The following is a 12,546-nucleotide window of genomic DNA, read 5'->3' as shown; positions in this document are numbered from 1 at the left end:
TGTAGCAAATGACAAGCTTGTATGTATGCAAAATACCCTCAGATTATTAATTAAGATCCGGATTTCTATTGATGATAGAACTAAACAATATCTCGTTCTCATTTACTGAAAATACTGAATGGACTCGATCGTTGAAAACATTACACAATCCCACTTGATAGCCATGGATTCTAAAGATTCAATCATCTTTGTATTCTCGGTTTATATACCTCTAATATGTGCAATTTGTTTTGAGAATACAGTGATTATAGTAGCAATATTCCGATGTCATGTACGCCGAACTGGAAGGATAGTATTAGTTGCCAGTTTGGCATTTGTTGACTTCATCACGGGTGCTGTATCTGTACCATGTGCAATGCGTGGATTTTTATCTAGAAGCAACTTAAATAACATCAGCTCAGAAGAGTGTCAGATTATGTATGGTCCACTTATGGTCACTGGTCTCGCGTCTTTTTTGCATATATTTGTGTTGACAATTGACTGTTACATGGCAGTAATAAAACCTTTTAAATATAGAACTGATGTTTCTACTAGAAAGGTTTACTTTACAATTGTTGGGATATGGGCAACATCGATTTTATTTGGTCTTATTCCTTACTGCTGGGAGTTAGAAAAAGATGTTATTCATTCTTGTTACCAGCTAAGTGTTGAAGGACTGAACGTACAAATGCTTGTTAGTGGCCACGTATGTTTTTTCATTTTTATTGTTATGATTATCCTGTATATAAATATTGCAAAAGAAGCAATCAAACACCGAAGACGAACAAACCTAGCGATACCGCCGCAGTATAACAAATATGAAGATTTCAAAGCAGTTAGAACAACAGCATTGATACTTGGAGCATTTCTTATTTGTTGGACACCGGTGATCCTGAAATTTATTCTACTTGGTTTTGGTGTTTTGGATATTGATGAACATGCCTGGTTTACGTGGTTTGGTGAAGTATTAGTAATATCAAATTCAGCAATTAATCCGTTCATATATTGTTATAGTAGCAGAGATGTGTACACTCGCTGTCGACGACTAATGATATCAAGTACTTCAAATAAAAGCAGTTCAACTCCTGCAACAAGTCGATCATTGGACACACGCTTTTAATGCAAATAATGTTAAAATTACGGGAAACAAGACAAATTATAACGTTTAATTAAAGAGAATTTCTAAGAATGGGTACCGGTAATTAAGTCATACAACTTCGGTATTCAAACACACAACATAATAACGTGTAAATTAGGAGTAATAATAAAATAATTTCTACATTTCAACATTGTTCGGAAGTTGGAAACGGTTTTGCTTTTAAAACGGAAATTTATATTGTTATGTTTACGGAAAGTTGAATTAAAATAAACGTAAACTTGAGTCATTAGCATTATTTCAATTAATATAATAACTAGAAAGCCCCTCCGAGAGTGCATACCTCCGCCTACTGTAAAATTTTACTACATAAGATTTCTCCGGGAAAAAATATATATATTTGTCTGTGTCTTAATGCTGTTTGTGATTTAGGCTAATTTCACTACAAGCATGTGTATGCGAGTTTGGTGTAATGGTTATGTAACAAGCCTTTCAATATTAACAATAGCTTCAGTCGACTAACAATAGAACAGCAACGCGACAAACACACGGGTGAATTTGAAAAGAATTAGGTTTTTAAACTATTCGCATCAAAAAACCTGTATATTAAATCAACTTATGTTTTAAAATTACAAATCACAAATTATAACTCTTGCCTCTTGTACAAAAATGAAGTTTTTTGGAGAAGTAGTTCTCAAGAAAATGCAATTTTAGTTTACATGTTAATTTAAGACTGCTCACCGGCTTTTGATAATTCTGTCCTATCTTTTAACACTAGCAGGTCTGAAAATAATTTTTAAAAGTGGTCCAGAATTGGGACCGTGGTCCAGATTTTAACCAAAATTGGGCAGTGTCGTCCTTGCACCAGGTGACATGGTAGTAATTTGGAGTCATTCGAAGCGCTAGAGTGATGACAAACAAACAAACACACACACAAACAAACCAAACAGATCAACATACTTGGCCAATTTTCAATTTGGCCAAGTAACAAACAAACAGACAAACAAACACACGCGATCGATTACATATACAGTACCTCCTTGGCGGAGGTAAATAAAATTCAATAATAAAGAGGTGCACAGAGACTTTCTAAACTTTAATATTCTACACAACATAACAGTGATTTAGTCGAGTGTTTAAATACAATAGAATACAAGGTACAATAAACATGTTTATATTAATGACATTGAAACGAGGTAAATGTAGCCTATTTACATAAATGTTACTCTTTGCATTTCATTTATTTTGACAAAAGGAACATGAAAAAAGGCAAGTAGTTAAAAAAAAGCAAAATATTGACTGTGATAATGACTCACTTAAGAAAGTTAGTAGAGACTTTACGTATGTTTTGAAGAGCACACAGGAGGAGAGAGAGAGTGAATTATGAATTTTATTTATAGACAAAATAAAGGCGCTGTGGTAAGCTTCCTCGGAGGTGATGTATTATACCAGTTTTACGGCCATGCCTAAATTAAAGGGTGTCAGATGAAATCGGTCGCGCTTGAAATCGGTCGCGTTTGAAATCGGTCGCGATAAAATCAACATCCGGTATTTTGTATGGAGCGCCGCTAGATACGCTTTTTATCACATTAGTTACGTTAGATATCGGTCGCGTTTTATTTTGGTCGCGCTAATTTGTATGGGGCGCACTAGATACATTTTCAATCAAAACGCTTTAGTTAATTTTGAATATTGAAATTTCTAATAATTGATTCTGTTGACATTTTTTTTACCTCGATCTTTATTTTTTAAGTACAGTAAATATGAATATTTATCTCATTATTTATAAATAATTTGTGTTTTCATTTTTTGAATGTGGGTGTCAATGAATAATTGTAATGTGTTCGTTTAGAAAAAATCGTTTTAAAAATGTTTTATTGAATATTGTTTAAGTTTTTGAAAAGATTGGCATGCTACTGTTTAAATTTTTGAAAATATTGAAATAATTTAATAGTTATACAAGTAGACGCGCCTATTGCGTATTTTTTACAGTTAATTACGAAACTCGTTCTATACCGGCAAGTGGATACCAGCTCAATAAAGGAAGACGATGCATGACGATGATTTTTACGTTCGATATCCGCCACTCTGACGTGAGCATGGTTTTAGGATAATAATAATAATAAAAAATATAGATAATTATATGCCGTTAAAATCAATCTACCGTGCCTATACAGTAGGAATATGATTGACACTGAGTTGTACTTAATTATTTACATTAAATGATTATTATAAATGAAGAAATAAAAGATAGGCCTATTCATTTTAAAGACTATAATATCGCCGACGTATATACGTAAATTACGTTTCACATGGAACTAGGTTTCACAAAAACACGTGCAGGAGGCCTATAGATGTTTCAAACGTATGGTTATTAGTAATAGGCCTATTAGTCATCTTTACCTGGCCATGGACAACAATCGTACGTGTTTTGTCCATGATTTTACACACTAGTGCGTGTTTTTTTTTAAAAGGGGAATTCCCGTCAGCAAAATAACGTAAAGTTAACGGCTGCGCGATCATAGAAGGCGCATCTCCGATATGGCTTATTTGGGGGTTTATTTCAGTAACTCGCCTTTTAACGATCCGCATATAATAATAATTTTTACTACAAATTATTTTAAACATTAGAAATAAAAAGATACACGTGATTTGTCTCAACAATAATAATCATTATATATCATTAATATCATTATCCTACATAACGCACGGACATAAATAAAATAGAAATAAAAATACGGTGATCGAATAGTAAGTTGTTAACGACATGGATATGATATATCTGCCACAGCATGCATAAGTATAAAAATGGATACGCTGGCTTTTAACGGACTATACATTGTAACAATTATTGTTTTTAAATAAATTGTTCAATTTTACGTAATTGTTTGCATAATAAAAGACACAGACGTATATTCTCTATATAATATTAATTACAGTACATAATAAAATAGAGGTAAATTATTATATGCCTAATATAATATTTTAAACGTGTTTAGAAATGGCCATTTTAAAAAGACACAGTCCTTCTCCGAGACCTGTGAAATAAAAAAAAAAAATGATTGATAATAAATATTTATTAACCAAATAAAAAATATCCACATAAATAATCTAGTTCCTAAAAAATATCAATTAAATCTATATAAACGAAGAAAATGTATATCCCGCTGGCATGCATCCCGCTAGCATGCATCTCGCTCCATACAAAATAGCGTGACCGATTTCGAACGCGACCGATTTCAGACGCGACCGATTTAATCGTAAACCAATTAAATGGGTATTGATAAAAAAAAAGTCTATAGAGATTCGAACTCCAGGTAGAGAGGTGAGAGATTCAGAGCTCGTGGTGTTTGTATTTTATCATTTTTTTCTGTTGAATTACCGTCAATTGCATGCCTCTTCCTGGCGCCGCCGTGAGGAGATAAAGTAGGCCTATTATGGCACAAACATGAGGTTGATAGACGGTAGGCTTGTTGGTCGGTCTTCATTTTGAGATTGTGAAACAATTCGATCAGGTTCAACTGTACCAGAAAAGTGTTCTTGCTGCAAATTATAGCATTCATTTCTGTTTGGTTTTCGACAGTGTATGCTTACCATGTTTTGACTTTCTAGAATAAAAATATTAGAATTAGGAACTATTTTCACTATCTTAACGCATAACTTTGGCATCACTTCTTATCTGGCGCGCACCCGGCGCATTGGTCTCAATACTTGATTTCTTATTTAATTAATTCATAAACAAAACAAATTACATTTACCTGGAAGAAAATCATCAGAATACATTGTAAAACGTTTTGAATTTCGTTTTTGCTGGGTATAATCTAAAAGGTTGAGAGGGTCTGTGGTCTCATATGCGTAGTGATTGGCTTCAGCAGCAGCAGTGGTGTGGCTGTTAGCAGGTGTATGTTCGACATTCCTTACTGCTCGTTGATCATAATTGCAACTGTTTGTTTTTGATTCTGAAAAACAGAAAATGTACTTGATATTGATAATTGTATAACTACCAAGTAGGTTTGTAGCACTGCTGAGCTTGATGATGCACAGCTGCTGTATATGTAAATTGTACGTACTTCAGACATCTGACCAGTGCAGAATTTTGTTGGAAAGAGGACAAGGTGCTCAAGGTAAATTCAATAAAAAAATAGGCTAAAAGTATATTACCTTAAAATACTAGTATACTAGGATACCGTTTTATATTAATAGCTCTAGAAGAACATAAGCCTTAATATGACTACTATAGCCTAAGACCAACATTTAGCGATAACAGGTCTAGCCTAAACTTTATGAACCTAGGGGCGGCCTAGTGGTGTTGACGTGCGCGAACTGAAAACATAGGCCTAATCAAGTGGTAAATTATGTTTAATTCATAAAAAAATAAAGACATTTAAAGAATTTTTCCAATATAGCTAACATAAAGTAGTGAGCGTATTTTCATTGGAGTCCTTATAATTACTGCCGTATAATTTGTAAATTTTAACATACACTGTAGATTCATTGTATTTTGTACAAGAATCCCAACGACAGCTAATAAGCTTTTTGGACTATCTTGGAAAATTGTTTATCACTTTGTGTTTTTTAAAATGTTTTTTTTTTTAATTTAAATCAAATCAAATCATAATACCTTCTGAATTTACTTGGCTTTCGCTATTAATCGCATAATATTGTATATTAGAATACATATCTGTTGTATAATAGGCTGAAGTGGTTGATGGTCCAATTGCGCAACTTCCGTAATACGAATTATTATCATATTGTTGTTGATCTTGGTAGTCAGTTCTTTGAGAAGGATAAATCATGTTGAAGCCATGACGCAAACTACTAGAATGATGATAAAATGCACTATTTTGATGATAATGCTCATATGAACTATGAGAACATTGTTGGTATTCGTTTCCTTCATGATAGTAACTTACTGCAGCAGGGGACTGTCCAATAAAAGTATTAGTATCATTATTCACATAATAACTACTATGTCTATTAAACATTGCTGCAGGTGACAATGGTGGTGTTACCATTCGACGAGCTGCAAATTGGCTACCACTGTAAGAGTACGGATATGCAGACGTTGCATACGAATCTCTACTAATTCCCGTATAAGGCGAATATTGTGCCGTTATCTCACGTTTAATATTTGCTTGATGATGTGCAGGAAAGTTATTGCTTAGAGAATGTGGTCTATTTGCCGCGAAACACGTACTCGGTTGAATCGAAAGTGGTTTAACTTGAACATTACGGTCTGTAAACAAATATACAATTATTTCAATGATAGCCTATCAATCAAATAAAACCACCAGTCACCAAAAAATAATATGAATTACCACCATTTATAGTTATACAGTACGGTACCGTATGAATAGCACCATTTATAGTTATACAGTACGGTACAGTATGAATAGCACCATTTATAGTTATACAGTACGGTACCGTATGAATAGCACCATTTATAGTTATACAGTACGGTACCGTATGAATAGCACCATTTATAGTTATACAGTACGGTACAGTATGAATAGCACCATTTATAGTTATACAGTACGGTACCGTATGAATAGCACCATTTATAGTTATACAGTACGGTACCGTATGAATAGCACCATTTATAGTTATACAGTACGGTACCGTATGAATAGTAATTGAATATTATATTAAATTAGTATAAAATGTTTTCCTAAGGACCCACCGTGAATGTGAGATCCACTGTGTTACGTTTAAGAAAAATTTAATTTTTGATTCTTTATACTGAGAGCAACTCACCAACATGTGATACTTACTAGAGTTGTTATATTTGAGAATAAGATTATGAAGTTCAGTTTCTTTTTCGTCATTGAACTGAGATTCGATAGCCAGTAATATGTACTCATCTAGTAACATCCTAATCAAATGGAATGATGCTGCAAGAAATTAAACAGATTATTTGACACACTGTCGCTCCTTTGGCCGGCTATTCTCCCATGAACGCATATTATTAACAAATGATCAATTTAGGCTAATCACTGTTATTATCAATCTTACCAAAACTTGTTGCATTATTCAATGTCAAAGTGTGCATAACACGTGCTCCAAAAAATGACCATTTCAGCAGGAATTCTTGTGCCCGCTTTTTAAGCGTCTGTCCATTAGTTTTGTTCTAAAATAAATAATCGTATTCACATAATACTTTAAAATGTCTTAGGCCTATCCGTGCATCATGCCTGATAATATAGTCACCTTTAAAACTTTATTTTCAACTACTTGATCTAGCCAATCTGTAAATGCTTCTACGGTAGCCTGCTTTTTAAGTAGTTCACTAAATTCTCGAAGAACTATAGAAAGAAAAATCATCATATTATCATAAACAACATATCCGGTAACTATTAGTAACACATTTTGTGACAGTAAAACAACAAGAGTGACAATGTACTCACATTCTGTGTTCAGTTCAGTATCAGAGTCGTCGTTTGTTTGACCAATCAACACATGAGAATCAATACAATTAGTATCTATAAATGCCATGTCTTTTATCATATGATCTACGATTCCTTGATCAAAAAGTACTGGACGAGCGGTCTGTGTTACAAACAAAAAGTCATATAAAAAAATCATAATCATTCAATCAATATATGGCCTGATGTGTAGACTCAATTCAAGTGAACAACACGTCTTATATAAGTCAAATCCACCAGGTGGAGTCCTGAGATGAGTAGTAGTACAGTCTTATATAAGTCAAATCCACCAGGTGGAGTCCTGAGATGAGTAGTAGTACAGTCTTATATAAGTCAAATCCACCAGGTGGAGTGCTATCCTGAGATGAGTAGTAGTACAGTCTTATATAAGTCAAATCCACCAGGGGGAGTGCTATCCTGAGATGAGTAGTAGTACAGTCTTATATAAGTCAAATCCACCAGGTGGAGTGCTATCCTGAGATGAGTAGTAGTACAGTCTTATATAAGTCAAATCCACCAGGTGGAGTCCCGAGATGAGTAGTAGTACAGTCTTCTTTATTTTTAATTCATTTATATGTAATTTTAGTTTCTATAGACCAAAGATTCCGAAGATTAAGTTGAAATTGATTTAATTAAATACATATTTTTATAAAATATAACTGTAGGCCTAATAATAGCGACGACACATTATTCATAGCAAAATGATGATGATGATATTCATTAAGCTTTTAACAAAATGTATTTCTCTCTTTTACTCAGTCAGAATGACGAACCTGAGCTAAATGCAAAAATGATGCCTGTCTTTTGAGAGACAGCACGAATCGCCTTGCAACAGGCATCTTCACTTGATACAACGCATCTGGTAAGTTTTCAAGTGATGTTTTCATCCAATCTTCCCATTGCTTTGAAAAACTTCGTATGTCAGCTAAAAGACTGGATTTTAAGTCAGTAATTAGTGGAAAAGGATTACACTGTATCACCTCTAATTCGTAAGTTGTTCGGTAAATTATAATATAACTCACTCTTCTGACATTTCTTGCATTGTTGCAGGAATCAATATTTCAATAGTTGTCCTATATAGAATTGAGTCACAGATAGCTACAAGATCCAAAACTATCTCTTTCTCTAAATACAGTAACAGATGATCTGGCATTCCTTGCCAAAAATGCAGTAAGAAAATAGGAATCTAAATTGAAGTTAAAGTTATAACGTTATTATTATTATTCAGAATTATGTTTAAGTTGATCGAAATTCAATTAGGAGTAGAATTGAAACACAATTTGGCTTGCAGACGATACTAGATACTAAATTCGCCACTGTTTTAATTGACGAAATATAAAACGAATTATATTGCTTACCTCTTCAATATTGTTGTTGATAATCGTGTCAAGTATACATTGGCAGTGTGTCTTATACATCATTAACAGTGTTTGAAGCTTATAAACAAGAAATTTAAATTTATTCATTCAGTATTTCACAAATCCTAATTTAGTTTTGTAATAATTTAGTTTTCTTAGATTTTTTTAAAAGCAATACACATTTGTTCATAAGGTGACTACTTCATTGACACTCAATTTGCTATACTGCCCTCTATACTAAACATACCTTGTCTCTTTCTATCTCGGCTTCCAGAATCATATCGTCAACAGAGGGGAAATCTGGGAGTAAAGTTCCGGTCTTTGATGCTAACGAGTATTTTCTACTGAATCCACCCTTAAAAACGCATATAAAATATAAATAAAATGTTTTCCGCAGACTTATTTCTATATTATGAATTTCTCAATTCAGTGATACAGTAAAATGAAACAGAGGGTGCTAAGAAAAAAAACCAATACATTTTGTCCTTACTGCTGATCTAAAAAACTCACTGAGTTTGCCAGACCAAAAAAATGTTATTTAACTACACTATTTAACAACATAATTTCTTCAATATCCTTGTTTTAGCAATTAAAGCTTATTTTGTCCGTTCATCTTATATTACCCAACTTGTTCCGCGATATGTTCCTTCTATGTTCGATCGCTCCTTTAACAAATCTGTTTCCACACTAAGATTTACGGTGGACGCACATTTTACTTTATTGCATTCTCTCTTAATACTTAATTGAAATAATTAAGTTTTACTTAATTATATGTTATACCATCATTATGGTACATTGAAAAGATTTTAATATGATTTAATCAATTAGTATTTTTTCCTACCTCGCTTTTCAATCGGGCGCCAGAAAATCTGTTGATAAAACACAATAATACACACTAAATCATCATATTATTTCCATTTTAATTTAAAATAAAATTGAATCTTGAATCATGATCATTAAATGAGCACTTTAAGTAGGGCCTGTCTAATACACATGGCTTTGCATGTTTCCGAACATCAATGATGAATGAACCAGCTAGTTAGTCTAAATTATAATACATTTTCAACAACAAACAATACAAATAACAAGATTAACACACACACAGCAACGGCTAAAGGTACTTATAACGATTCTAAAATTATAGTTAACGTTTAATTCAAAAATTCCACAAACAATTTAAATTATGAGATAACTATTTACCTAAAAATCTGATTATAAATAGAATGTGATAATCGGGTGTGTGCATATACTTATAAAGTAACCAATAGAAATTATGATTTAAAAATGTAGTAACATGCCTAACGAAAGGACTTTCAACCCAACCATGTCATAAAAGATTAAATCAAACAGCTTTAGATGTATACACTCTTAACAAACGCTTCTTTGCATGTGTTTTGTACTTTAAAACAGCAGATTAGTTGCTTGTTATCATCAAACAAATATTGACTTAACAATCATTTGGTTCAACAGCGATCCAAATTGATTACTAGTCCTCGCTTCTTGAGTGTATTCGTGTTTTCAACCTTTCATATTGGTCGGTATTTATACAACAAGAGTAATTTGTCATAAAAAAATCCAATCTAAAGTCTCATTACTAGAAATGTGTCGTGTAGCTATAAGCATCTCAATGATACAGTAAACATTTAATATTACTATTGCGAACTGAACATAAAATAAATTAAATTATTTTGAATAGTACCTTGTCAGTCCCTTCCCAGAATACACCGAGTGGTAATAGGCACTTGTTTCTTTAATTCCAATTCCATAGTAATGATACCTAAATAATTGAACGCAAGATTTAACTTTTTACTAATAATAATTATTACCAAAATGTAAAAACTGTTTATAATGTTTATTATCAATAAATATACTAAATGTGGATCAATGGACTCACTTTGAATGTCCTCTTGTTCCGAGACGTCGAGTTGTAAGGTGAGGAAACTTTTGCCGTATTGTCTGAAACCATAATACAATATATTTCTATACATAACTACGTCTTTCAGTAAACAATCAAGTTATGGTTAAAAACACAGAAAACATTATGTTCCAAGTGGAATTGTATTTACTCTGCTGATTTCTTTACCATTTTACCATTTAATTCATGTATATTTATATTACCTTACCAAATGTAGCAGCACATGCTGGCTCTAAATGTGAATTCATGTATAGGCCTATTTATATTACCTTTCCAAATGTAGCAGCACATGCTGGCTCTAAATGTTTTACTATTTAATTCATGTATATTTATATTACCTTTCCAAATGTAGCAGCACATGCTGGCTCTAAATGTTTTACTATTTAATTCATGTATATTTATAGTACCTTTCCAAATGTAGCAGCACATGCTGGCTCTAAATGTTTTACTATTCAATTCATGTATATTTATATTACCTTTCCAAATATAGCAGCACATGCTGGCTCTAAATGTTTTACCATTTAATTCATGTATATTTATATTACCTTTCCAAATGAAGCAGCACATGCTGGTTCTAAATGTTTTACCATTTAATTCATGTATATTTATATTACCTTTCCAAATGTAGCAGCACATGCTGGCTCTAAATGTTTTACCATTTAATTCATGTATATTTATATTACCTTTCCAAATGTAGCAGCACATGCTGGCTCTAAATGTTTTACCATTTAATTCATGTATATTTATATTACCTTTCCAAGTGTAGCAGCACATGCTGGCTCTAAATGTTTTACCATTTAATTCATGTATATTTATATTACCTTTCCAAATGTAGCAGCACATGCTGGCTCTAAATGTTTGGCTCTAAATGTTTTACTATTTAATTCATGTATATTTATATTACCTTTCCAAATGTAGCAGCACATGCTGGCTCTAAATGTTTTACCATTTAATTCATGTATATTTATATTACCTTTCCAAATGTAGCAGCACATGCTGGCTCTAAATGTTTTACTATTTAATTCATGTATATTTATATTACCTTTCCAAATGTAGCAGCACATGCTGGCTCTAAATGTTCCTTTTCACAGAAATCCAGATAATGTGAATATAGAATACAGCGTGGTAAACACACTCCTTCGCATACACAGTAATTTTCGTCTAACCTGCATTAATTATTGACATTAAATGAATATAATGTGATGTTTTTAAATGTTTTTCAGGTATAGGTATTAGTGTTACTCGTATAGTAAGTTAAAAACTGACCATTGGATAGTTAATGTTTGTTGTTTTTTCTTATCCTTTATTATCTGCGCAACCGTTTTCTTAGCGGCTCGTTTAAAAACACGAGTATCCCCTCCATGTTCTTTTAATTCTTCAAAAGTTTTGCTAACTTTATTTCCTTAAATAAAACATGCAATGAATGAAAATAGAAAAACAAATATATATTAAAAAAAATAGAATCGAAGTTAAATACCAACTTATTATAGGCCTAAGATTAATACTTATACATGATCAGTGAGTGGCGTGAGTGAGTGAGTGAGTGGCGTGAGTGAGTGGCCGAGCGGTTAAGACAGTGTACACATCTAGCTCATGTGCACTTTAAAGAACCTAGTACATCTTTCGAGACGAGTAGGGGTTTACCCCGGTGTATATATATAAATATATATTTCAATACAACTTACGATTATTATCGAACGTCGTTTTGTTTCCGATGATTGCTTCACTTGTTTCTTTGGTGCTGATAGCTTTACTCACAGATGATGTTCTTTTCAT

At 32.6% G+C, this 12,546-nt stretch overlaps 2 protein-coding genes across 2 annotated transcripts; one reads left to right on the top strand and one right to left on the bottom strand.

Moving 5' to 3' along the window:
- The first annotated feature begins 163 nt into the window (after nucleotides 1–163).
- Nucleotides 164–1,099, top strand: LOC140054855 (G-protein coupled receptor 12-like). The gene has a single exon (XM_072099949.1). It carries the CDS (start codon nucleotides 164–166, stop codon nucleotides 1,097–1,099), a length of 936 nt encoding a protein of 311 aa, XP_071956050.1.
- A 3,411-nt stretch (nucleotides 1,100–4,510) lies between these two features.
- On the bottom strand, nucleotides 4,511–12,546 carry LOC140054854 (DNA-binding protein RFX6-like). Its single transcript, XM_072099948.1, has 17 exons — nucleotides 12,456–12,546; nucleotides 12,037–12,172; nucleotides 11,813–11,936; nucleotides 10,750–10,811; nucleotides 10,555–10,632; nucleotides 9,697–9,724; nucleotides 9,103–9,210; nucleotides 8,856–8,933; nucleotides 8,520–8,683; nucleotides 8,271–8,430; nucleotides 7,480–7,621; nucleotides 7,283–7,377; nucleotides 7,088–7,202; nucleotides 6,847–6,966; nucleotides 5,697–6,311; nucleotides 4,834–5,034; nucleotides 4,511–4,683 (listed from the first exon to the last, which is right to left on the bottom strand). The coding sequence occupies exons 1-17, from the start codon at nucleotides 12,544–12,546 to the stop codon at nucleotides 4,511–4,513; spliced, it is 2,490 nt and encodes an 829-aa protein (XP_071956049.1).

This window comes from Antedon mediterranea, chromosome 7 (assembly GCF_964355755.1).
Source record: "Antedon mediterranea chromosome 7, ecAntMedi1.1, whole genome shotgun sequence".
Lineage (NCBI taxonomy): Eukaryota > Metazoa > Echinodermata > Crinoidea > Comatulida > Antedonidae > Antedon > Antedon mediterranea.
The sequence above is the reverse complement of the archived record's forward strand: the minus strand, read 5'-3'. Positions and strand labels throughout refer to the sequence as shown.

Bases quoted from the DNA above. Each gene is read 5' to 3' on its own strand.
- LOC140054855 (XM_072099949.1), top strand. From the start codon at position 164: ATGGATTCTAAAGATTCAATCATCTTTGTATTCTCGGTTTATATACCT.
- LOC140054854 (XM_072099948.1), bottom strand. From the start codon at position 12,546: ATGAAAAGAACATCATCTGTGAGTAAAGCTATCAGCACCAAAGAAACA. The intron at 12,173-12,455 runs GTAAGTTGTATT...GTTTTATTTAAG, and splicing joins AACGACGTTCGATAATAATC to GAAATAAAGTTAGCAAAACT. The intron at 6,967-7,087 runs GTAAGATTGATA...AATTTCTTGCAG, and splicing joins GAATAATGCAACAAGTTTTG to CATCATTCCATTTGATTAGG.